The sequence below is a fragment of the Schistocerca nitens genome, chromosome 2 (genome assembly GCF_023898315.1).
Source record: "Schistocerca nitens isolate TAMUIC-IGC-003100 chromosome 2, iqSchNite1.1, whole genome shotgun sequence".
Taxonomy (NCBI): Eukaryota; Metazoa; Arthropoda; class Insecta; order Orthoptera; family Acrididae; genus Schistocerca; species Schistocerca nitens.
In genome coordinates, this window is record NC_064615.1 from 467,726,370 (window position 1) to 467,753,602 (window position 27,233).

A 27,233-nucleotide genomic window follows, 5' to 3' on the forward strand; every position below is an offset into this window, starting at 1 on the left:
ATTTTAAATTAACATGATGATATTAGTCATTAACACTTCCATAGTGTGGTCTACTAAATTATTGTGCTATATATTTGTTATGCACTGTTGGGTTGCTACAAATCAGTGACATCATATTGCAATGAAAGGGACTAAATGGCTAATAAAAGGTTTTGACGAGTAAATGTTAAAATCAAAGATTTGGTGTTCAATCTCTTGTGGATCCCTGGATTTTTAATGCATTTAACTTCAATTCTGGAAGTGCTGTGCATATGAAAAAAATGAAAATGGAAAAAAGCTGAATTGCACGACAGTCCAGCTTCCACCTTAAACTGGTGCTCACCTCCTTCACTAACTGGATGAGATTTTTCATTGATGTTTCTTGATGTCACTGGCCTTACATGGGTATTTTTACTGCACCGTTCTTTTTGCTGTTTTTTCTTCAATTCCGATTTCTTCGATGTATCACTGGTTGAACAGTCATGACTGCTAAAACCAATGGAACACTCACTTGTATTAAAACCTTCACTTCTACTCACCAGAATCTAGAAAAGATAAATGTTAGTAAGACAGTTCATGCAGTTATGAGTACATCGCATGGTGTGGCTTTCCTACGGCCCATGTCATGGTTGTTTGTAAGTGAGAATGAAAATGGAATAACCACAGACAGTGTGTACTTGCGAACTATGCACTATTATCTTCTTTGGAGGGGGGGAAGTTAGTTAGTTAGTTATGTGTTCCATTGACCAATAGCACGGAAAAACCGTTATGATGTGGATCGTGTCAAATGCACAAGAAATGCGCAAAGGAAACAAGGTTTTTTTTTATATGTATATATACCCAAATATTTCTATTATCTATCCCATTCCCTTAAATGGCACAAAATGCATATATTATATCTCCAGATTTATTTACTCATATTCAAGAATTCATCTATGGTATAGAAGGAATTGTCAAGGAGGTATGATGTCAATTTGTTTTTGAAACTATTACTGCTGTCTGTCAGACATTTTATTTCATCTGGTAATTTATCAAAAAGTTTTATAGCAGCATATTTTACTCCTTTCTGTGCCAAATATAGGGTTAGTAAAGGATAGTGTAGATCTTTCTTTTTTCTGGTATTGTAATCATGAATGTCGCTGTTGATTTTAAACTGGTCTGTGTTTTTGAGAAAAAATTTCATTACTGAGTAAATATACTGTGAAGCAGTTGTAAGAATTCCTAACCTTTTAAACAGATGCCTACAAGATGTGCGACTATGAACCCCACACATTATTCTGACTACTTTCTTTTGAGCAGTGAATACCTTTTGCCTAAGTGTTGAGTTGCCCCAGAATATTATTCCGTATGACATCGGAGAGTGGAAGTATGCAAAGTACGTTAGCTTACTAAGTTCTACATCCTCAAAATTGGCAATTATACTGAGTGCAAAAGTTGCTGAACCTAGTCGCTTTAGAAGATCCAAAATATGAATTTTCCAATTAAGATTCTCATCTACATGTACACCCAAAACTTAGTAAGCTCTACCCTGGCTACTGACTTCTTTTGATGTGTTATATTTATTGAAGGAATTATACTTTTTGCAGCAGAAAATTGGATGTACTGTGTTTTTTCATAGTTCAGAGCAAGCCCATTCGCAGAAAACCAATTAATAACTTACCCAAGGACCTTATTTCTATTATTTTCTATCGAACTTTCTTTTACTGGATTAATAGTTATGCTTGTATCATCAGCAAACAGTGTCTATTCCGCATCCCTTTGAATCACTTGAAGCATATAAAGAGACGTTTTGCTTCCTGTTCTGTAGATATGATTTAAACCACTCATATGCTGTTTCATTTACACCATAGAATTGTAATTTTTCTTACATAATGTCATGGTTCACACAATCAAATGCTTTGGATAAGTCACAGAATATTCCTACTGGTGACATTTTACTATTTAAAGACTCTATTATGTGGACAGTGAAATTGTATATTGCTGTCTCAGTGGAACAGCATTTCTGAAATCCGAACTGTGATTTACTAAGTATCCCATTACTGTTGAGATGGCTAACCACTTGAGTACATTACTTTCTCAAAGATTTTTGAAAATGCTGTAAGCAAGGATACTGGCTGGTAATTATTGACATCTGTGGTTTCCCCCTTTTTGTAGGGAGGCCTGACAATGGCTTATTTTAACCTGTCTGTAAAAATACCCTGAGTCAGTGATGCATTACATATGTGACTCAAAACATCAGCTGTAATTGCTCCACATTGTTTTAATAACGTGTTAGAGATGTCATCTACTCCAACAGAACATTTATTTTTCAAAGATTTAATAATTTTCCTTATTTCACAAGAGGTTGTTAGATGAAACTTAATCTGACTAAAATTTTTCAAAACTGACTCTTCCATGTACTGCCTGGCTTTTTCTTTTGAACTATTCTCACCAATTTTTTTCTCCTACATTTAAGAAATGATTGTTAAATACATTGGCTACCTGTGTATTGTTGGTTAAGGTGGTCTCATTCTCTTTAACAGTAATACTACGTACCCCAGTGGTTACTTTTCCTGTCTCCCTTCTAACAACATTCCATATTGATTTGATTTTATTGCTGGAGTTGTTACTTTCTTCTGTAACATACATATTTCTTGATTTCCTTACAACTTTTCTCAGTATGTTACAATAATTTTTGTAGTGTAAAACTACTTCTGGATCTTTACTAGTTCTTGCTGTCTCATACAGTTTTCTTTTTCTTTCTGAAGACACTTTAATAGCTGTAGTAATCCAAGGTTTCTTTGAAAAGTTTGTGGTGTTACTTTTAGTAATTCTCTTTGGAAAACAATGTTCAAAAAGGGATATAAATTTATCAATAAATATGCTGCATTTATCATTAGCATTTGGCTCATTATATACATCTTCCCAGTTTACATTTCCTAAACTTTCTCTGAAGTGATCTATAGATACCGGGTTGAGCACCCTCACACTTTCACTTTAAGGTTTCTGAAGTGCACACCCTGTTAGGTTTTGTAAGTTAATCAGTTGTGCATCATGGTCGGATAATCCATTTACCATAGGGAAAGCATGTGTTTGTTCTACATCCTCTTGCTGTACAAATACATTAACTATTAGAGTACTACTGTTCTGAGCTATACATGTAGGGAAATTGATCACTGATTCTAAGTTATATGTTGTTAACAACACTTCTAGTTCACTTTTCCTATCAGAATTGCTTAGAAAGTTAACATTGAAATCACCACAGATTAATAACTTCTTCTTTTTGTCTGACAGACAGCATAATAGGGAGTCAAACATTTTTATGAATAGCTCCCAATCTCCTAGTGGAGACCTGTACACTGTTGCTAATATCAACACAACATTATCTAGCTGAAGTTCACATGCACAAACCTCAAAGTGCTGACCATCACAAAATTTGCTTACTTCGACAGTTCTGTATTTATACCCTTGTTTTATGAAAATGGCAACTCCTCCTTTATCCATACTAGATCTACAAGTGTATGATGCTAAATTATACCCATTTATACTGACATTTTCCATCCCCACAGTTACATGGTGCTCAGACAGAAAAGTCTATCAATCTCATTCTTATTTGTGAGATCATCTAAACACATTATCAGCTCATCTGCTTTATTTTTTATTCCCCTGATATTTTGGTGAAGTAAGCTGATACCATCCTATTTGCTATGCATGAAGATTCTTTTCTTCCATTTTCCTTGGTTGTTCTCTGTCTGGAATTTGGCTTTAACCTAAAAAACCTGTCCGCCTGGTCCCAATAACCACACGGATCACCCCTTGTGTGACTGTGGCCCCCCTTACAGTATCTGCTAATAGAGAAGCTAACTTATCTTTCCCCTCCCTATTAAGGTGCAGGCCATGTGTAGTGTAACCCCACCTACCAATAGCATCAACTGGAACAACACTCATATGAGACTTTGCCAGTGTCTAGAGCGTCCCGTTCAGCTCAGTGTTAACACACCTTACAGCAGTGTTTACCCAGGGCTGATCATGGTGCTGAAAGACCTCCACAAACCCCACATCCATGTGCCAAGTTTCTGCTCCTATTTTATGCAGGTCACTCCTAATAGTATATCTCGGATTCATAGCCAGGCTGCTTCCTGATCCCCCAACTATAATTACCTGATCTTCCTTGCATAGCTGACCTAAGTTTTCTGTCACCTGGCTAAGGCTAGCACTTGGTTTCACAAAACTTGTGACCTGGTACTCTGTCCCTAATTTCTCCTGAAGCTGTTGGCCCACACCCCTCCCATGACTGCTACCTATAAGCAGAATTTTTCTTTTCCTATTCTGGTTTAGGGGAGTGGAGGCTTAAGGACGTTCAGATTAAATGTAATTTAGAAAGATACAGGATATGCAAACAACCCACCAAACAACTAAACAAATTACTGATCCTGTGAAGCAGCACACTTGTTTTCAGAGGTAAAAATAAGTGAACTGCTTCACAAGACCAGTAATTTATTTAGCTGTTTGGTGAGTTGTTTGCATATCCTGTATCTTTCCTTAGCTACCTTCTCTATCTTTAGCCTATTTTAAATCGACACAGATTCAGAAGAGTCCCATAAACGTTGTCATCCACCTGTTACAGCTGTCCCTAATCTTTTTATTTAATATAAAACAATGCCGTGCAGATATTCACCACCGTGCACTTTCTGTCACTGTGGCAGTACTTTATTTTTAATAGTTTCTTTATGGTGTATTCTTCTTTCTTCCTTCTTCTTCTTCTTCTTCTTCTTCTTCTTCTTCTTCACAGATGGATCACTTAGGACCACGCGTAATCAACATTTGTTAGCCTTTCTTTTCGCCCAGTAATTCTTTATAAACAACGAATGGGCTAGCTTTCGTTGCATAGACGACGTATGTCGGTTAGGTTTTCTCTCTTCTTCCTCAAAACCCCGTGTGTTTGTGATTTTTCTGATTTCATTTCTGTCATGTAGATTAGGAGACCCTAATTCTCTCAGGTCTTTTTCCGTCTGTTTGTACCAGTTCGGTCTTGTAGTTTTGTTCTTTAAAAATGTATGGATTTTGTGCTTTAACCTGTTTGAGTCCATTCTTTCTAAATTCCCTATGAATTGGATTCTTCTCTTGTGCATTGTGTCTGTTATTTTGGAGATATTTTTATATATTTCTGCATTGGGTTTTGGATAATGCACACCATCTTTAGTTCTTGGTCCTAGGATTTTCCTCATTATTTTACGTTCTTTCACTTCTAATTCCTCTTTTAGTGTTCTGTGTTGAAGGTTTAGTGTCTCAGATGCGTAGAGAGCTTAGGGTTTAATTACTGTTGTGTAGTGTCGTATTTTGCAATTCCACAAGAGACACTCTTTGTTGTAAATGTTTTTTGTTAATTGAAATGCCGTCGCCATTTTCTGGACTCTTGATCTGACAGATTTCTTTTCATTACAATTTTCTGCAATCCATTCACCTAAGTATTTAAATTCTTTTACTCGAGAGATGTAGTTATTACGAATTTTGAGATCACAAGGTGCATCTTTGATGTCAGTCATAAATTTTGTTTTTTCAGATGAAATTTGTAATCCTATTTTTGCTGCCTGCTCTTGTAATAATTCTAGCTGTTTCTGTGCATCGGTAATGTCTTGTACGATCAGTGCCATGTCATCAGCAAATGCTAAACAGTCTAATTCTATGCCCTTACGTCTTGGTCCCAGTCTGTGTGCTGGTGCACCTGTTTTTCTCCATTCTCTAACTACTTTTTCAAAAGCACAATTGAAGAGCGCTGGGGACAGTGCATCCCCTTGTCATACTCCTGTGTGTATTTCAAATTCTGTGCTCAATTCTCCCATAAATTTTACTTTGGATTTGGTCTCTGTGAGTGTTACTTTTATGATGATTGTTGTCTTTTGATCTAGTCCAAATTCTGCTAATACTTCAAAAAGGGATTCTCGGCCTTTACTGTCATATGCTTTTTTGAAGTCGACAAATGTGATGACATAACTTTTGTTTGAAGTACTATGCAAATATTTCATTGAGTTTTTCAAGTTAAGGATTTGTTCTACACATGATCGACCTTTTCTGAATCCACCTTGGTATTCGCCTAGTTTTGAATCCAGCTGAGGTTCTGCTCAGTTTAGTAGGGCTTGAGACAGAATTTTGTATGTTTTTGGCAATAAAGAGATTCCACAATAGTTGTTGGGGTCTGTTTTACTTCCTTTTTTGTACAGAGGATGTATGATTGCTGTCTTCCAATCTGTGTGGATTTTTTCAGTTTTCCAGATTTCATGGATAATTTCTTTGAGTTTTGCAATAGGATTTTCTCCTACATTTTTCCATAATTCTGTAATGATTTGGTATTCTCCTGATGCTTTGCTATTTTTCAGTGACTGAATTATCTCTTTAATCTCCTGTAAACTTGGTGGCTTTGAGTCTGGGTTTCGTTGTGTGTGATGGAACTCAAATTTTTCTGCAGGCTTTTCACAATTCAGTAATTTAGAAAAGTATTTTGCAAGAATTTCACAGTTTTCGGTGTTGGTGTGGGCAATTTCCCCATGTTCATTTTTGAATTGGAGTGATGGAGGAGAGTGCTTTGTTAATTTTTGTTTGAATACTCTGTAGAAATTTCAGGAATTGTTTTTCTTGAAATTATTTTCTATGTGATGTGACTTCTGAAATTTTCCCGGCGTATTTCTTCTTCTAATAATTTCCGGGTATGTAGCCGGATCCCGTCGACATTCTGCCACGATATTTCGGCCCAGAGACGTCCGGCCATCATCAGGTGAGTACACAACTACTGAAGAGCCCAGGTGCAGTCGCGGTATTTATGCCGAGTCTCGCGCATGCGAAATGTACTGGCATCCTACAGCGCATGCGTCAGGTGTTGACATGCGCAGCATAGCCGAGTTGTACGTGCTGCCCTCGATGGTGAAAATAAAGGTTCATCTAGTCATTGAGTATCGAATGACACTGTCGATTCCACTGTGATTGTATAATTTTAATAACAGGATTCCAATTTTTATCCAGCTGAAAGCCGTTGTCACGATTTATAAGATTATTGGCAAGACGTATTTCCACTGATTCCTTGATTACGGAATCCCAAAAACCGGAAACCGGGGCTAAAATTTTTGTTCCATTGTATTCCATGGAATGTCTCAATGAAATACAGTGCTCTGCTACTGCCGATTTTGACGGTTGCCGCAGACTGGTGTATCTTTCATGTTCTATACATCGTTCATGGACAGTTCTTGTCGTCTGGCCAATATATGCAGAGCCACATTCACAGGGAATTTTGTAGACGCCTGCTTTCTTCAGTTGTAAATCGTCTTTAACGGATCCAACCAGGGCTCGGTTCTTTGCTGGTGGACAGAAGATAACCTTTATTTTATTTTTCTTCAGTAATCGGCCTATTTTCGACGACACATTCCCGGCGTATGGAAGGAACGCAGTTGATTTAAAGTTGTCATCAGCGTCCTCAGTGCGTTGCTTCTTGTTATGTCTTGCAATTTTTTGTCTTCGTGTTGTTTACGGACTGTTCATATTGCTTTTGTGGCTGTTTTCCTGGTATCTTTGAGATCTTCCAGGGTCTTTTGATTTTTGTTGCACAACCAATTTTGCCACGCCTGTTGTCTGAGATTTATCGTTTGGTCACACTCATCTGTCCACCATGGGTGTTTACGTGTTCTTATTTGCGGTGCTACAGTTTCAGCTGCGTTTAAAAGTTCTGCTTGCAGTTGTTGCCAATTTGTGGTTTTAAATTTTATGTTTCTTTTGTAAATTGTTCATTACCATTTATCTTTTGTACATCATATTTACGGTGTGGAGATTTCTTTGTGAATTTTCTTTTTTCTGGAATGACATCTAGGGAGAATTTTGTTGGGTAATGGTCGGAGTGTAGGTCTAGTCCATTAAGGACTTTAAGTTTCATGATTTCTACTGTATTTATGCAGGAGATCATTACATGATCCAACTGATATTCACCTAGTAATAGATTAGGTGAGATCCAAGTTTTCATTTTCGAGGCTCTTTTCTTGAAAAATGTTGATTTGAAAAATAGGTCGTGGTTTTTGCAGATTTCAATGAGTCGCATGCCATTCCGGTTGGTCTGTGTATGCCCTGACCATTTACCTACCCAATATCGATATTTCTTTTCTTTACTGATTTGTGCATTGAAATCTCCCATAAGGATTTTGACATGGTTATGTGGGATTTTTTTGGAGAATATTATCTAATTGGTTCCAGAATTCTTCTACTTTGTTAGTGATGTTAGTTGGTGCATGTCCGTCAATTAGGGTGTATATCTTATTAGCTGATTTTATTGTCATCGTGGAGAGCCGACCCAAGTAAGATTTGAAAGTCAAGACTGAATCAAGTATTGATGTATCTACTATAAATCCAGTTCCAAAATGTGGACAATTTGCCACGGCTCATTTTCCAGGGTTTCCTTTGTATATCCTGTATCCTCCTGAATCAAAAGGATTTTCATCTGTATATCGTGATTCGTGAAATGCAATAATTTTGATTTTACGTTCTCTGGATTTGTCCAGGGTGTTTTTTTAGTTTTCCCATTTTTAAGAGAGAATTTACATTAAATGTCATTAGCCAAATTCTAGATTTTGGTTTGATTTTGTTATTATGGGGTTTTGAGGTACTCCGATTTACCTCCACGCACACTTCTGTGGTCTCCCCAGAATCCGAATAGACCACTTGCGGTTTTTCAACCGTGGGATTTGACCCACTGGGGTAATTTGTCTTTGAAGGTGCTGTATCCATGTTGATTTATTTGGACTGGGTTTGTGACTGAAATTGAGATTTCAGTCTGGTTAAGCTCAGAGTTCCACTTCTGAGTTGTATAGATCAGCCGCCACTTCTTTATTACAAATATGAGCACAATTTTTTATATTTGCTTGACATCCTACTGTCCAGACAGATCCAATGTCTTAAAATATTTTTAGCTCTTGCTTGCTATCTTTGTTCATAAATTATGTTTAACAATTTACATCTGTAATATTCTTTATTGGTTGGTGGTTGTAATTCTTGTTACTTTAGATGACTATTTTTGTGTCTTTTACTCTTTAACAAAACTGTAATAACTGAATAAATAAAAGATGAAAACTTACACTTTAAGTATATATGCTAAAGTGGTCTGAGTCCTTGCTTGAACTGCTCCACTTTTTATGTTATATCTTTTGGGAAATTTAATTGAGTTATTCAGTGTCAGTTTATTCTTTTTCAAGTTAAGGTATTAATACAGTCGAAACTCATCAATTATTGCTAGCCTATACTTCACTGTCCCTTTGTACATAATTAAAACTAAATAGCATTAAAAAATGTAACTCATAATATTCAGTTTCAAAAGAAATAATAAATTATTTGAGAGCAATAAAACAGATGGAAGGAAATAATTATCACATTGTTCACAGTTTAATGTTACAAGCCAACCATAATTTCATAGGCCAAATAGTCGAAAGGGAGGAGGGTGCTGCTAAATCACATTTTGTCATGGCATGCTTAATAATTGTTATTTTTTCAGGGTCATTGACTAGGACAAGACATGACGATAAGTCAATTATTATCCGCAAAGTAGTTATAAAATTTTATTGTAATCAAATAGGAAACTTACAAGGACATCATTTTTTGACATAGTCTCCTTGCCTTTCAACGCACTTGGTCCATTGTTGTACAAGCTTCCTCATGTCCTCATAAAAGAAGGCTCTCAGTTGAGCTGTGAGCCAGCAATGGACAGTTTCTTTCACTGCTTCTTCGTCTGAGGCAAATCGACAGCCCCTTAATGCCTAATTTGCAGACGATATGCCAGTTCGTCAATAGTGAATCGTCTGTCTAAGAGAATAATTTCACGTGAATGCTCAATGGTTTCTTCATTTGTGGCGGTAAATGGTCGTCCAGCTCCTTCATCGTGTGTAATGCTTGTGTGACCATTTCAGAATTTTTCAATCCATTTGTGGACACTACGTTGTGGCAAAACATTGTTCTCGTACTGTACCGAAAGTCTTCGATGAATTTCAGCCCCTGATATGCCTTCCGACCACAAAAAATGGATCACTGACCATTGCTCTTCTTTGTTGCAAATAGACAGTGGAGCAGCTATGATTAACAGCACGGCAGCAATAACGAAACTAACCTAGCAGCTTGGAAATTGCAAAGATATAACAACAAATAAACAAAGCATGTGTCATCAACGTAAAATAACAGTACTACCAAAATGAACAAAAATATAACTAAATTGCAAATAATAATTGACTTACCCTCGTATAATTCGTAAATACACACATAAAAAAAGTTTAGTTCCACCTTGGTTCCGAGAGTTCCAGAACCTGTACAGAAAATTGGAATAGAGATCAACATAAACATCATTTCCGCCCTTTTTATTGCTCATAAAAACCACGCATTGCATGTTGTACCACTATACAGTGAGACCTTCAGAGGTGGTGGTCCAGATTGCTGTACACACCAGTACCTCTAATACCCAGTAGCACATCCTCTTGCATTTATGCATGCCTGTATTCGTCATGGAATACTATTGACAAGTTCATCAAGGCACTGTTGACCCAGATTGTCCCACTCCTCAACGGCGATTCGACATAGATCCCTCAGAGAGGTTGGCAGATCATCTAGTCCATGACAGCCCTTTTCACTCTATCCTAGGCATGTTCGGTAGGGTTCATGTCTGGAGAACATGCTGGCCACTCTAGTCGAGTGATGTCATTATCCTGAAGGAAGTCATTCACAAGATGTGCACGATGTGAGCGCGAAGTGTCGTCCAAGAAGACAACTGCCTCGTCAATATGTTGCCGATATGGTTGCACTGTCGGTTGGAGGATGGCATTTACGGATTGTATACAGGCGTTACGGTGCCTTCCATGACCACCTGCAGCATTGATGCATTCGCTGGGCAGCGTGTCAAAGGTTTCAAGCCTGACCGGGTTGCCTCAAAATACGTCTCTGACGATTGTCTGGTTGAAAGCATATGTGACACTCATTGGTGAAGAGAACGTGATGCCAATCCTGAGTGGTCCATTCGGCATGTTGTTGGACCCATCTGTACCATGGTGCATGGTGTCATGGTTGCAAAGGTGGACCTTGCCATGGACATTGGGAGTGAAGTTGTGCATCATGCAGCCTATTGTATACAGTTTGAATCATAACACAATGTTGTGCGGCTGCACAGCAATAGTAGCCCTTGGGTGACGTGAGCGAGCCATGTCATCGACAGTTCCTGTCCCTTTGTATCTCTTCGATGTACGAACAACATCGCTTTGGTTCACACTGAGACACCTGGACACTTCCTTTGTTGAGAACCTTTCCTGGCACAAAGTAACAATGCGGACACGATTGAACCGCGGTATTGGCCGTCTAGGCATGGTTGAACTACAGACAACACGAGCCGTGTATCTCCTTCCTATGGAATGACTGGAACTGATCGGCTATCAGACCCCTTGCGTCTAATAAGCGCTGCTGATGCATTGTTGTTTACATCTTTGGGCAGGTTTAGTGACATTTCTGAACAGTCAAAGTGACTGTGTCTGTGATACAATATCCACAGTCAACGCCTGTCTTCAGGAGTTTTGGGAATCTGGTTGATGCAACTATTTTTTTGATGTGTGTATAATGGATGATTCCATCTCACATTTCCTCATTTCAGTACAATTTCCTGCTCGAACCTCACCAATATTGATAATATTATTTGATCACTCACACATTTTTCTGATGAACATCAGTAAAGTTTAACGTTCTTCAAAGTAATACCGGCCAAGATATAGTCACCTGTTTGACTGTATGTGTGACTTTGCGCAGAGCAAGTGTGAATTTCTGGAGACTTTGAGCTGTTATGTTTCGGGCAATATTTTGTTGAAAGAAATGAAATTTGGCTGTCTTGTATAAATAAAACTTCTGAATCTGGGCTCATTAGGAGATTCATGGTTTTAAGTACAAAAGATGGATTTGATTATCCAATGCATGCTAAAGTGCTACATAATTTGAATCATAGTTGGGTGCGAAAGTCACAGCACGAAAAAAATTTAAAATTTGGTTTCTTATATCTTGTAGAGTACACACATGCTGAACATGAAACTTCATAAGCAATAGGGTGGCAGCACATGGATGTGGAATACAAAATTTCATTCACTAATTATTTTCCAATAATCTACAGCTTTGTCAAAAATATGACAATTTTTATGAAAAGGTGAAAATAGGACATATTTGACACTTCTTTTACTAATACTGTTTTCTATTGAAGTGTTAAAACCTGTCTCGTTTAAAACAATGTGCTTTAGCTCCCCCCCCCTCCCTCCCTCCCTCCCTCCCTCCCTCCCTCCCTCCCTCCCTCCCTCCCTCCCTCCCTCCCTCCCTCCCTCCCAGAAAAGTGGATTTGACATCCAATATGAGTTGCAAAAGCTGAATAAATCTTTTTGTATCAATATACATGTACATGGCAAAAGGAGACATCAAAGAAAGAAAAAGCTTTCAAGAAGAAAGATGGCAGAAAAACAGCATGGCTGCCTGTACAAGGAAACATAATCAATGTGTACTGCTTGACTCAAGCTCAGTTTGTAACAGTAAAGTTTTTAATGACACAATACATTTTGTTTCCAGAGTATCTAGTGCGGCCATGCTAAGTCTGGAATTAGTGGAGTTGTTACTAGACCATTACATTGCCTTTATGTGTGATAATGAAAGCTGCCCACCCCCATTGACCTTGTTGTTGGTGGGGAGGCTTGCGTGCCTCAGCGATACAGATAACCGTACCATAGGTGCAACCACAACGGAGGGGTATCTGTTGAGAGGCCAGACAAACGTGGTTCCTGAAGAGTGGCAGCAGCCTTTTCAGTAGTTACAGGGGCAACATTCTGGATGATTGACTGATCTGGCCTTGTAACACTAACCAAAATGGCCTTTCTGTGCTGGTACTGTGAACAGCTGAAAGCAAGGGGAAACCACAGCCGTAATTTTTCTCGATGGCATGCAGCTTTACTGTATGGTTAAATGATGATGACGTCCTCTTGGGTAAAATATTCCAGAGGTAAAATAGTCCCCGATTCGGATCTCCGGGCGGGGACTACTCCGGAGGACATCGTTATCAGGAGAAAGAAAACTGACTGTCTACGGATCGGAGTGTGGAATGTCAAATCCCTTAATCGGCCGGGTAGGTTAGGAAATTTAAAAATGGAAATGGATAGGTTAAAGTTAGATATAGTGGGAATTAGTGAAGTTCGGTGGCAGGAGGAACAAGACTTCTGGTCAGGTGAATACAGGGTTATAAACACAAAATCAAATAGGGGTAATGCAGGAGTAGGTATAATAATGGGGGGGGGGGGGGGGAAGGAGTGCGGGTAAGTTACTACAAATAGCATAGTGAATGCATTATTGTGGCCAAGATAGACACGAAGCCCACGCCTACCACAGTAGTACAAGTTTGGATGCCAACTAGCTCCGCAGATGACGAAGAGATTTATGAAATAAAAGAAATTATTCAGATAGTGAAGGGAGATGAAAATTTAATACTCATGGGTGACTGGAATTCGATAGTAGGAAAAGGAAGAGAAGGAAACGTAGTAGGTGAATATGGAATGGGGATAAGAAATGAAAGAGGAAGCCGCCTGGTAGAATTTTGCACAGAGCATAACTTAATCATAGGTAACACTTCGGTCAAGAATCATAAAAGAAGGTTGTATACATGGAAGAGGCCTGGAGATACTCGAAGGTTTCGTATAGATTATATAATGGTAAGACAGAGATTTAGGAACCAGGTTTTAAATTGTAAGACATTTCCAGAGGCAGATGTGGACTCTGACCACAATCTATTGGTTATGAACTGTAGATTAAAACTGAAGAAACTGCAAAAAAGTGGGAATTTAAGGAGATGGGATCTGGATAAACTGAAAGAACCAGAGGTTGTACAGAGTTTCAGGGAGAGCGTAAGGGAACAATTGACAGAAATGGGGAAAAGAAATACAGTAGAAGAAGAATGGGTAGCTATGAGGGATGAAATAGTGAAGGCAGCAGAGGATCAAGTAGGTAAAAAGACGAGGGCTAGTAGAAATCCTTGGGTAACAGAAGAGATACTGCATTTAATTGATGATAGGAGAAAATACAAAAATGCAGTAAATGAAGCAGGCAAAAAGGAATACAAACGTCTCAAAAATGAGATCGACAGGAAGTGCAAAATGGCTAAGCAGGTACGGCTAGAGGACAAATGTAAGGATGTAGAGGCTTATCTCATAAGGGGTAAGATAGATACTGCCTACAGGAAAATTAAAGAGATCTTTGGAGAAAAGAGAACCACTTGCATGAATATCAAGAGCTCAGATGGAAACCCAGTTTTAAGCAAAGAAGGGAAAACAGAAAGGTGGAAGGAGTATATAGAGGGTCTATACAAGGGCGATGTCCTTGAGGACAATATTATGGAAATGGAAGAGGAGGTAGATGAAGATGAAATGGGAGATATGATACTGCGTGAAGAGTTTGACAGAGCACTGAAAGACCTAAGTTGGAACAAGGCCCCGGGAGTAGACAACATTTCATTAGAATCACTGACGGCCTTGGGAGGGCCAGCCCTGACAAAACTCTACCATCTGGTGAGGAAGATGTATGAGACAGGCGAAATACCCTCACACATCAAGAAGAATATAATAATTCCAATCCCAAAGAAAGCAGATGTTGACAGATGTGAAAATTACTGAACTATCAGTTTAATAAGCCACAGCTGCAAAATACTAACACGTATTCTTTACAGACGAATGGAAAAACTGGTAGAAGCCGACCTCAGGGTAGGTCAATTTGGATTCCGTAGAAATGTTGGAATACGTGAGGCAATACTGACCCTATGACTTATCTTAGGAAATAGATTAAGGAAAGGCAAACCTACGTTTCTCACATTTGTAGACTTAGAGAAAGCTTTTGACAATGTTGACTGGAATACTCTTTTTCAAATTCTGAAGGTGGCAGGGGTAAAATACAGGGAGCGAAAGGCTATTTACAATTTGTACAGAAACCAGATGGCAGTTATAGGAGTTGAGGGGCATGAAAGGGAAGCAGTGGTTTGGAAGGGAATGAGACAGGGTTGTAGTCTATCCCTGATGTTATTCAATCTGTATATTGAGCAAGCAGTAAAGGAAACAAAAGAAAAATTCGGAGTAGGAATGAAAATCCATGGAGAAGAAATAAAAACTTTGAGTTTTGCTGATGACATTGTAATTCTGTCAGAGACAGCAAAGAACCTGGAACACCAGCTGAACGGAATGTACAGTGTCTTGAAAGGAGGATATGAGATGAACATCAACAAAAACAAAACAAGGATAATGGAATGTAGTCGAACTAAATCGGGTGATGCTGATGGTATTAGATTAGGAAATGAGACACGTAAAGTAGTAAAGGAGTTTTGCTATTTGGGTAGCTAAATAACTGATGATGGTCGAAGTAGAGAGGATATAAAATGTAGACTGGCAATGGCAAGGAAAGCATTTGTGAAGAAGAGAAATTTGTTAACATCGAGTATAGACTTAAGTGTCAGGAAATCTTTTCTGAAAGTATTTGTATGGAGTGTAGCCATGTATGAAGTGAAACATGGACGATAAATAGTTTGGACAAGAAGAGAATAGAAGCTTTCGAAATGTGGTGCTACAGAAGAATGCTGAAGATTAGATGGGTAGATCACATAACTAATGAGGAGGTATTGAATAGAATTAGGGAGAAGAGAAATTTGTGGCACACTTTGACTAGAAGAAGGGATCTTTTGGTAGGACATGTTCTGAGGCATCAAGGGATCACCAGTTTAGTATTGGATGGCAGCATGGAGGGTAAAAATCGTAGATGGAGATCAAGAATTGAATACACTAAGCAGATTCAGAAGGATGTAGGTTGCAGTACGTATTGGGAGATGAAGAAGCTTGCAGAAGATAGAGTAGCATAGAGAGCTGCATCAAACTAGTCTCTGGACTGAAGACAACAACAACAATGAATGCTGCATTGGCAACATTGCCAGTATTGACATATCAAGGGAACAAAATGATGCACTAGTATTACTGATGCATCTCCAAGGCCTGGCTCATTCGTTGATTGGCCCAAAAGACAGGATGCTTGTTGGGTACCAGAACTCAACCTCATTTCCACACTCTCTGTTTCTTCAGCATCATCACTAGCTGATGGTATCAATGTCTAGAAAATGAACTGCAGAATGTAGCACCAAAATTTAAAAAAATGTGAAGTTCAAAGTTAAGAAGTTTAAATCAAAATTGACATTACATTTTGCTTGCTGCCTGTGTGTGAGACTCCACAGATTTGTGAATCAGAGATAAATTTCTTAGCAAATGGCTTTGTAAACAGAGAGGTACCAGCACAGGGCTTTGGCATCTAACTTAAGAAACCAAATTACAGGCTTGGGAACCTAGATGAAGATACCCATCCGTGACTGTTATTGCACAGCTATCAGGCACACCCTCACGGCAGTGAGGTTGACGGTTCATGTTCTTGAAGAGGTAGTGATAGTTCCACCATAGACCAATTCAGTATGTTATTTGTCAATTTAAAAATTTAAAAATACAGACTACAAGCAGCAAAACACGAACAAAAGGTTGCTGCAGCGTAGCTTCTTGCCGCGGTACGTTCCCTCAAATTTGTCCGCCATTTTCAGGAATTATTAGTGCACATTGGAAAATCAAATGTGATTTTCTGAATGCTTGAAAACATTCTTTTTCCAACTGTGATTAGTTTGAAATCTGTTGTAGAAAACAGATTTTCTGAAAGTGAATTGAATGTGATCTATTTTTGTAATTCTTACAAAAATTAAGTTTGAACTGATGTTGTTGACTTATGGAATATGAATATGTTATATTGGAAAACCTTACACTGCTTAGTTGTTGTATCCAGAGTTTCACGTTTATCATGCCTTTAATTAACAAAATATACATAAGAAGCCAAAGTTAAAACATTATTCACAGTGTGATTTTTCCGACTATTTTGCTTCAGTTTATGTAGCATTGCTAACCCATGTTGAAAATTAAATCTCCTATTCCAGCATGGTTTAAAACATGTAATTTCAAATGAGACTGGTTTTGAAGCTCCAATAGAAAACATTATTTGTGAAAGAAGTGTCGAATGTGCCCTATTTTCACCTTTTTGTAAAAACTGTAATCTTTTCATTGAATTTGTACATTATTAGAAAATAGTTCGTGAATGAAATTTTGTATTCAACATCCATGTGCTAACAACTTGTTGCGTATTAAGTTTGATGTTCAGCATGTGTTTACGGCATAAGATATAAGAATCCGAAGTTTCAACTTTGATTCAAATTATCTAGAATTGTTCGTGCGCATTGATAATAAAATGCACTTTTTTGTACTTAAAACAATGGTCCACCTAATGAGCCCAGTTTGGAAAGTTTTATAGCAGTAGTTTTTGGCAAAATGAGGTCAAAAATACTGCATATTTGTCCTATTTACAAAATTGTCAACCCTGTACTTAATTTATTCAGTATTGGAATGTAGTACATAAATGAAACTTCATATTGGGGAATCTATGCCAAATTTCACATTCATCATAGGCATACCTTTAGTGGCTGAGAGGTTAAAAGCCAGACTTTGAAATTTTTTCAGGCAATATTGCCTAAAATTTTCTGGCTGAACATGGTTTGTAAAATTATTTTGTTATTATTCTTAACAGAGTGCATAACATTGTACAAGATGGCCAAATTTCGTTTCTTTCAACAAAATATTTCGGAGACATAACAGCTTAAAGTTCCAGGAAATTCATGCTCAGTCTGCGCAAATTCGAAAGTGGAGAACAAGTGACTATACCTTGTCTAGTATTGCTTTCACAAATGTTAAACTTTACCGTTATTCATTGGGGACATACAATTTCAACGAAATCATGATGGTCAAACAGAGATGCCTAGGTGAGTTGACATGGAATTACCCTGCAGTGTTCTTTGGTTATTGCCACTTTTTCTGTCTCCTCAGGTAATATGACTGTTACACAGTGCAGTGTGCCATTTTAGGGCCTTGATGATATTGAATGAGCAAGTTTTTGTTTGAAGGTTTTGCCCTCATCATAAAATGATTAAAATAGTTTGAGAAGTAAAATAGAAACAGATTGGAACGTAAACTAACAGGAAGAAATAAAGCTAAGTAGATTTCATTTTGTGACACCACATGTTTATCTTGGTGGAACTATATGTAACTCACTGGTCACAAACTTCAATGAATGTTTTCTAACAGTGATAGAAAGTGTAGGAACTAAAAGTGAGCCAGCTGTTGAATATGTATTAGATTAACTTAGGAACTTAAAACTTCCTGGCAGATTAAAACTGTGTGCCCGACCGAGACTCGAACTCGGGACCTTTGCCTTTCGCGGGCAAGTGCTCTACCAACTGAGCTACCGAAGCACGACTCACGCCCGGTACTCACAGCTTTACTTCTGCCAGTACCTCGTCTCCTACCTTCCAAACTTTACAGAAGCTCTCCTGCGAACCTTGCAGAACTAGCACTCCTGAAAGAAAGGATATTGCGGAGACATGGCTTAGCCACAGCCTGGGGGATGTTTCCAGAATGAGATTTTCACTCTGCAGCGGAGTGTGCGCTGATATGAAACTTCCTGGCAGATTAAAACTGTGTGCCCGACCGAGACTCGAACTCGGGACCGAGTTCGAGTCTCGGTCGGGCACACAGTTTTAATCTGCCAGGAAGTTTCATATCAGCGCACACTCCGCTGCAGAGTGAAAATCTCATTCTGGAACTTAGGAACTTATTTGAAGATTATAACCACTCAACAAAGCACAAAATCACTGTAAACCAAGTTTTTTATACAAATCCATATGTGTCAAAGCTCTGCTAGGCAAATCAGACTGAATGCCACATATAAATATTAACAGTTTGAGATGAAAGGTGAGTGTGTACCTGTCGGCCGGAGCAGAAAAAAATAGAGTGAGACTAATGTTCGCAGAAAAAAAAAAGATTTGACACTAGCTTCCAGAACTTTTAAAAAATCGTATGTTCAGTGCATGCCAACTTTATTGTAACTATATATTCACAGTCTTTGTTCTCAAAATGCCTGTTTGGTCACACAACAGTTTTTATTTATTTATGTATTTTTGGGTTAATGTTAGTGTTTCACCAGTTTTGAACTGTATAAACTAACAATTATTTATAGCTGAAGAAGCTAAGTCTGTACAAAACAATGAGCTGCCTTAATCAGTTCTTGGATTGCACTGCATATACAGTACTATCGAAGAGAGAAATAACAAGTGATATCTAGATAGTGTCTGTAGCTGTAGCCATGGTTATCAAGAGTGTGCACGGTAGAAATTCAAATAATATGTGTAGTCCAAAAAAAGCCAGCACTGTTGTAACCGATGCCAGTCATAAATTTGGTGAGAACTGCATGAAATGATCATAAGTGAAGAATGACTGATGGTATGCTGCCTTTCCAAACAAGTTGCTATGATACTTATATGTTATCTAGATGATTAGCAGTTGCATATCTTGCTCTATGCCATCCTACTTGAAAGACTGTGTTTCTATTATTTTATCTGTGTCTACATATACATCCACATCTGAAAACCACTGGGAAGTCCATGGCTCTGGGTACTTCCCATGGCACCACATATTTGGTTTTGTCCTATTTGATATGGATGCCACATACTTCTGGGTTGGACAACATAAGTGTTTTGTTGGCAACTCCCTTTGTTCCTCTTTGGCTCTGCTGTTGATAGGTGTATAAACAGTGAGCTTTGATCCAGTTGTCATATTTTTGGCATTTGGTAAGCTTGTCTTTTTGTTTGAGAACCGTGTTGAAACATTCTGAGCCTTCAAATTTACTTAGTGTTGCCATAAGTTTCAATGTGAATTTACTGTAGAAGTATGAGGAGTGTTGGTGACAGTACTTTATTGATAATCACTTACTGCCCACTGTGTTAAAAATTATCCATTTTTCATCTCCAATTGTTATGCATTTAAAAAAACAAATTCTTTATGATACACCACGAACATTTCACTTGACTGTGTTAATTCTAAACACTATATTGTGGGCAACATTGGAAATAGTAAGCATTGTGAAAAACATATAATTCTATGAACTATTCTTTCACTTTTATTATACTTTTATCTTTACTTGCCAGAAAACCGTACTGTAAACCAACAATTAGTACATTACACGGAAGCATGCTTAAAACCCATTTCTAATTGTGGGTTAAAAGCATCCTTTTGTTTGTGCCTAAATGTGATAAAATCAAGTTCAATTATATGTAGATTTAGCGAATGAAGTTTAGATTTTGGTAAACTAAAAGAGATAAAATATTCTATTGACAAGAGAGAATTTGCAGAAACAAAAAATAGGTAAATGTACACTACTATAAGTGTTAATATCTTTAATCATTTTCATTACTTTTCAGGTTGTTGCTTTAGTTAATGAACGTCTCATAAGTGGGAAACTTTACATAGAGATGTTTCTACTCCCAAGCATACATGAAACAGCAACAAGAAGAGAGTGGTCCAACCTTTTAATTTGGCTTCAGTCTTTACATGTAAGTTTTATGTTAGATGCTCCATCTTTAAGGCATTTCATTATATTTAGGCGTTTTGTGAAATTTATTATTATTATTATTATTATTTGTGTCAAACCAATAACTCCCATGCCAATTCTTTACATAATCGAACTCCCATGTATAAAACAGCTTCAGACATCAGATTACTGTAGAAATGAATTAACATGTTAAACATTGATGTTAAGCTTGTAAAAGCTTTCACACATCTCAAACACTGGAATATCCAGGATGGAATGTAACAATATTAGAGAAGGAAAGTTGCTACTCACTATATAGCGGAGATGCTGAGTTGCGATAGGCACAAAAAGAAGATTCACAAAAGAGAGAGATGCACACGCGCGCACACATACACACACACTCTCACGCAAATGCAACTTGCACACACGTCTGCAGTCTGACTGGTCTGAGACAAGTGTGTGCAAGTTGCGTTTGCGCGCGCGCGCATTTGTGTGTGTGTGTGTGTGTGTGTGTGTGTGTGTGTGTGTGTGTGTATTGCTGACAAAGGCCTTAATGGCCGAAAGCTATTATTGTGTGAATCTTTTTGTTGTGCCTATCGCTGCTGAGCATCTCCGCTATATAGTGAGTAGCAACTTTCCTTCTCTAATACTTTCACACATCTCGATATTTATGATTTACTATCTCCTAACTATGAGTCGTACACTGATATAATTTTGCAGGTACATTCACTGGTATATGTGTATACTGTCTGCAAAATGTGTTGCAAAAGTAATAAAGTAAAACATCAAGCCTGATGTTGAAGTTTTATTGTGTGAACAGCGAAATGTAATAAACAAGAAACTCTTTTCATTTCATTGTTTCGTGGGTGTGTCAAAAAGGAAAAATTTTGAAAAGTTTTGCAATTATACATAAAGTTTACCAGAACTTGCTAAGTACTCTCTTTCTCAAATACTTGATGGACATTGTGTGAGTAATTCGCGTGCTGTGAATTACAGTGCCTCAAGACACATACACAATTTCTAACTTTTGTTGCCTCTAGAAGACATTAGACAGACAATGTTCAACTGGTGCCAGGTGACCATTTCAGCTGTTTAGCGATGTAGATAAGTGATTTGCAGAAAGCAGTAAATACAAGTAAACTTCTGCTGCATATCTTTAACTCAAGATACTTAGGGATCATGTTTGATTGTTTTTCATTTATTTGTTATTTTGTGTGTATCTGAATGTAGCTGCTCAGTGGATGAATTTATTAGTCATCTGTTTGTTGAATCACTTAGTGGTGTATAAGTAATATAGAACAGAACAAAGGTTTAAAGTTTTTCTATGTGCCTACTGCACTAATTGCCTCCCCAGTTTGAGAATATTGAGAAAATGAAGTTTGTAAAAAGGAAACAAAATTTTAGAAAAGTGTATTCCTTAGAATATATGATGTTAAACAGTTCCTCAGCAGTTGGCAATTAATATGTTGCCATCACGGATGCCTGGGAAACTGTTGGTGGGATTAGGTATAATTAAAGCAATTGGACATATATGAGGTATATTCAAAAAATTCTGGAGCATTCGTAATTACATGCCAATGGTGTTTTGGAGCGAAATGCAATTGGCATCTGCACATGCCTGTGTTTAATGTGTAACTTCCAGAAGTTTCATTGTTGTATGTCTAGTAGTTATTATTCAGTGCTGTGTTGACATTGTGTCACACAATTTGCAAATTTAGAGATGGCAGAGTTGGAGGAACAATGCGTCTGCATTAAGTTTTCCATGAAACACAAGGAAATCTTTACAGAGACACACAAAATGATTCATGAAGCCTACGGTATTGAGTGCTTAAACCACACTCGGTGTTACAAGTGGTTCAAACGGTTTAAAAATGGCTGGGTGGAAGTTAAAGATGACCTCGTTCAGGACGCCCTTTGACATCTACCGCCGACGCTCGTGTTGGGAACATCAATGGAATTGTGCATACCAATCAAAGACTGACTATCCATGAGATTGCAGAAGACTGTAACATTGCAGTTGGATTATGTCTTGAAATTCTGACATATCGTCTTGGAATCCATTGTGTTGCTGCCGAGTTCATGCTATGGTTCATGAGTCAGGACCAGAAGGACCTTCACCTCGCATTCTGTGAAGAGCTTTTGGACCACGCAACTGAGAGACCTAGGCCCCGTGGACTCTCTTTCATTTCCAAAGTTGAAAATTGCATTGAAAGGACAAATATTTGCAACGGCAGACAGGATAAAAGAAAATTTGCAGATGGCACTTTGTCTAATCCAGCAAGAGGCATACGAAGACTGCTTCCAGAAGTGAAAATGGGATTGGAACAGTGTGTCAAATGTGGAGGTGAGTATTTTGAAGGAGACCATGCACAATGTGCAAAAGGTAAGCATAGAAAAATTTTGTGGACAATGTTCCAGAATTTTTTGAATAGATCTCGTATTTCTAAATATTGATTCATAAGAGGCTTCGCAGACTCCTATGGGGGAAATAGAAATGACAAAGTGATGTGGGAAGGAGACAGACATTATAGAATCAAAGTGAAGTTCTATACATTTTGGAAAAAGACGAGAATTGCATGGGCCAAGTTGGAACTGCAAAGAAGGCGATCATTGGCAGTGAATCCAAGACATTGAATTGTTGCACATATCAGCGCTCGTGTGTCGTCTGGCATTTCGTGCCGAAGTAGAGGGTGGTCCATATGGATTTCAGTTGGAGCCAAGTTTTATGCAGTTAGAAACTAGATTGCAGCATGCTGTTTCTCATGCACCAATGTAGTTACACTACGCACCACCAAGTGACACACTACAATTTGGAGCCCTGTAACAGCAGAGGGTTGCAACTTCTGTCAGTGAAGTGGGAAAATCAACTGAGAAATAAGCATGTCATGTAATACCTCAACTGATATTGAGAACAGAATGGAAAAATTCGGAGGCAGTAAGTTTCGGCATACCCTTGTATGTAATGTCATTGACAGTATAGTTTTGACTTCATGTGCCAAGAGTGCTGCTGTCATCATGTAATGAGGTGGTACGTGAGCTTAAGTAAGTTTGTGAATCAGTCCTGGAGGTCACCAGAGGCTGCCCACACCATAGCTAGTTTGGGTCATTGAACAAAAGCATCCCTTTGAACACCTTCTAGCAACCCTTTGTCTTGACGTTATCCTGTGACTTCCTCTGGTCATTTCAGTAGCATACTATTTTCCCCTTTACAAGCATAACCAATTAGCGCTACACATCTAATTCTACATCTATACTCTGCAAACCACTGTGAAGCGCATGGCAAAGGATACAGCCTATTGTACCAGTTATTTGGGTTTTCTCCCATTCCATTCATGCATGGAAGGTGGGAAGAATGATTGAATCTTTCTGTGTGTGCTGTAATTATTCTGATCTTATCTTCACCATACCTATGTGGGAGATAATACGTAGGGGATATTAGTAATTCCCAGACCCATCAGTTCCATCTAGTTTCTGGAACTCTGTTAATTGGCTTTCTATGGGTACTTTACATGTATCTTCAAGAGTCAGCCAGTTCAGTTCCTTCAGTATTGATCAAACAAACTTGTGACCATTCATGCTGCCCTTTTCTGTATATCTTCAATATCCCCTGTTAATCCTGTTTCGTACATATTTGAGCAATATTCTAGAATGAGTCACATGAGTGGTTTGTAAGCAATCTTGTTTACAGAGTGATTGCACTTGCCCAGTATTTTATCAAGAACTGAAGTCTTACCACCTGCTTTACCCATGACTAAGCTTGTGTGTTCATTCCTTTCCATATACCTACAAAGTTTTACACCCAGGTATTTATACAAGTTGGCCGATTCCAGCAGTGGCTCAATGATATTATAGTCATAAGATATGTTTTTTTTGTTTTTTGAAGTGCACAATTTTACATTTTTGAACATTTAAAGCAAGTTGCCAATCTCTGCACCACATGGAAATCTTATCAAGATCTGACTTAATATTTATGCAGCTTCTTTCAGACAGTGCTTGGTTACAAATAACTGCATCATCTGCAAAAAGTCTGTGGTTACTGTTAAGGTCATTAATGTACAACATGGACAGCAAAGGTCCCAACACATTTTCCTGGGGCACACCGGAAGTTACTTCTACGTCTGATGCTGACCCTCCATCTAAGATAACATGCTGTATCCTCCGTACCAGAAAGCCCTCAATGCGGTCAAAAATTTCACTTGATACCTCATGTAATCAAACTTCTGACAATAAGTGTAGGTGTGGCACTGAGTCAAATGCTTTTTGGAAATCAATAAATACTGCATCTACCTGACTGCCTTGATGCAAAGCTTTCAGTATGTCATGCGAGAAAATTGTAAATTGGGTTTCTCATCATCGATGTTTTTGGGTTCCATGCGGGTTGGCATTGAGGAGGTCATTCTGTTCGAGGTACTTCATTATGTTTGAGCTCAGAATATGTTCTAAGATACTGCAACAAATCAATGTCAACAACATTGGATGGTAGTTTTGTGGATTGCCCCTGCTATCCTTCTTGTAGACAGATGTGACATGCATTTCTTTCTAAGAACTGGGCATAGTTTTTTGTTCATGGGATATGTGATAGATTACAGTTACCAGAGAGGCCACTCAGCCGCAAATTCAGCATAGAGTCTGATATGGATTCCATCTGGTTCTGAAGCTTTGTTGTTTTAATGATTGCAGCTGTTTCTCAGCACCACCGTCATTAATACTTATTTCATTCAACTTTTCAGTGGTATGAGAATTACATTGAATTAAATTAGGACAATTCTCCTGGGTTTTCCTTTGTAAAGGTACATTTGAAAATGGAGTTAAGAATTTCAGCTTTTTCTTTGCTGTCCTCTATTTCAGTTCCTGTCTTGCTCATTAGGAACTTTGGTGCCACTAGCAGTCTTTACATACGACCAGAATTTCTTTGGGTTTTGTGAAGTATCTTTTGACAGTATTCTGCTATGTTGATCATTGAAGGCAATATATCATGTGAGAAAGTTGACTTTGACTGATGTTTTCGGAATCCATGCTGGCTGTCTAAAAACATTCAGCTTTACCGTGCCAGATGATAGCCAGATCTTCACCTTTTTTTGGGCAGTGGTGAATCCATGTTTTGACACTCCTTGCTTGCTACTTTGCCTCAGCATAATAGTGATACCCTCGGCACTCATCCATGATTATTACGTGACTAAAAAAGTTGCCTCAATTAGTTTGACACAGCTGCAACATTTCCACTGTTGTCTTGGTTCATCTGAATTTTTGAGCAGGTGTATACAGTCACAGAACATATTGTGCTGCAACATTTGTCATGTTCAAGGTGTAAAAAACTGATCTAAAATTGATTTTCATTTTTTCTTCTATCATTATAATTGTGATACACTAATCTTCAAGCACCACCATTTTCACTTCTCTAGTGGGTACCGGTTCTTCACAGGTCTGCCACTTGCTTGTTTGCCATTCAGATTTGTTTGACCTTACTGGAAGTATCTTCACCACCGATTCAACGCATTATATGAGGGTACATTGTGGCTATATGCTTCCTCCAACTCAGCTATGTCTGTTGCACCATTATTCCACTTCAAATACAGAAAACAAATTAGTGCAAGGTTCTCCAATGGACTGGGTATTTTGTTCTGACACCTACAGCAGCATGCTGCTGTACTGTGGTGCAGGAATTTTTGTGTGCCCAGGACTGTAGGCATGCATGTGCAAACTAACAGAAATTAATACTGAAACTTTTTCTTTTTGAACCAATAATTAAAACTCTGACTTTCTCTCATACTAATATATTATGTAAGTTACTGCTGGAAGAGAATAAATCATAAACTGGTCTACATGAAGAGCAACAAATTCAGAAGAGGGGAACATGAAACATGGAGTACCATATATTTCAGTACTGAGTTTGCTTTTATTCTTAATTTAATACTATTATGTTTGCTGATGATACTACCATATTAATCAAGGGCCCAAACACAGCCACGTGGCCCCATGGTTATTAAATACACATTCAAATAGATCATGGTGAGCATCTCAAGTCTTAAATTCTCTGTACCGACTTGACAGAAAATCCTAGGAAGTTCTGGTCTTACGTTAAATCAGTAAGTGGCTCGAAACAGCATATCCAGACACTCCGGGATGATGATGGCATTGAAACAGAGGATGACACGCGTAAAGCTGAAATACTAAACACCTTTTTCCAAAGCTGTTTCACAGAGGAAGACCGCACTGCAGTTCCTTCTCTAAATCCTCGCACAAACGAAAAAATGGCTGACATTGAAATAAGTGTCCAAGGAATATAAAAGCAACTGGAATCACTCAACAGAGGAAAGTCCACTGGACCTGACGGGATACCAATTCAATTCTACACAGAGTATGCGAAAGAACTTGCCCCCCTTCTAACAGCCGTGTACCGCAAGTCTCTAGAGGAACGGAAGGTTCCAAATGATTGGAAAAGAGCACAGGTAGTCCCAGTCTTCAAGAAGGGTCGTCGAGCAGATGCGCAAAACTATAGACCTATATCTCTGACGTCGATCTGTTGTAGAATTTTAGAACATGTGTTTTGCTCGAGTATCATGTCGTTTTTGGAAACCCAGAATCTGCTATGTAGGAATCAACATGGATTCCGGAAACAGCGATCGTGTGAGACCCAACTCACTTCATTTGTTCATGAGACCCAGAAAATATTAGATACAGGCTCCCAGGGTGATGCTATTTTCCTTGACTTCCGGAAGGCGTTCGATACAGTTCCGCACTGTCGCCTGATAAACAAAGTAAGAGTCTACGGA

The 27,233-nt window shown here is 38.3% G+C and overlaps 1 protein-coding gene across 1 annotated transcript in view; it reads left to right on the forward strand.

Moving 5' to 3' along the window:
• LOC126236379 (uncharacterized) overlaps positions 1 to 27,233 on the forward strand; it is a 113,333-nt gene that overhangs the window by 45,099 nt on the left and 41,001 nt on the right. The window contains exon 4 of the mRNA XM_049945636.1: positions 20,351 to 20,482. Coding sequence (XP_049801593.1) covers positions 20,351 to 20,482 — 132 coding nt within the window. The remainder of the gene's footprint in view (positions 1 to 20,350; positions 20,483 to 27,233) is intronic.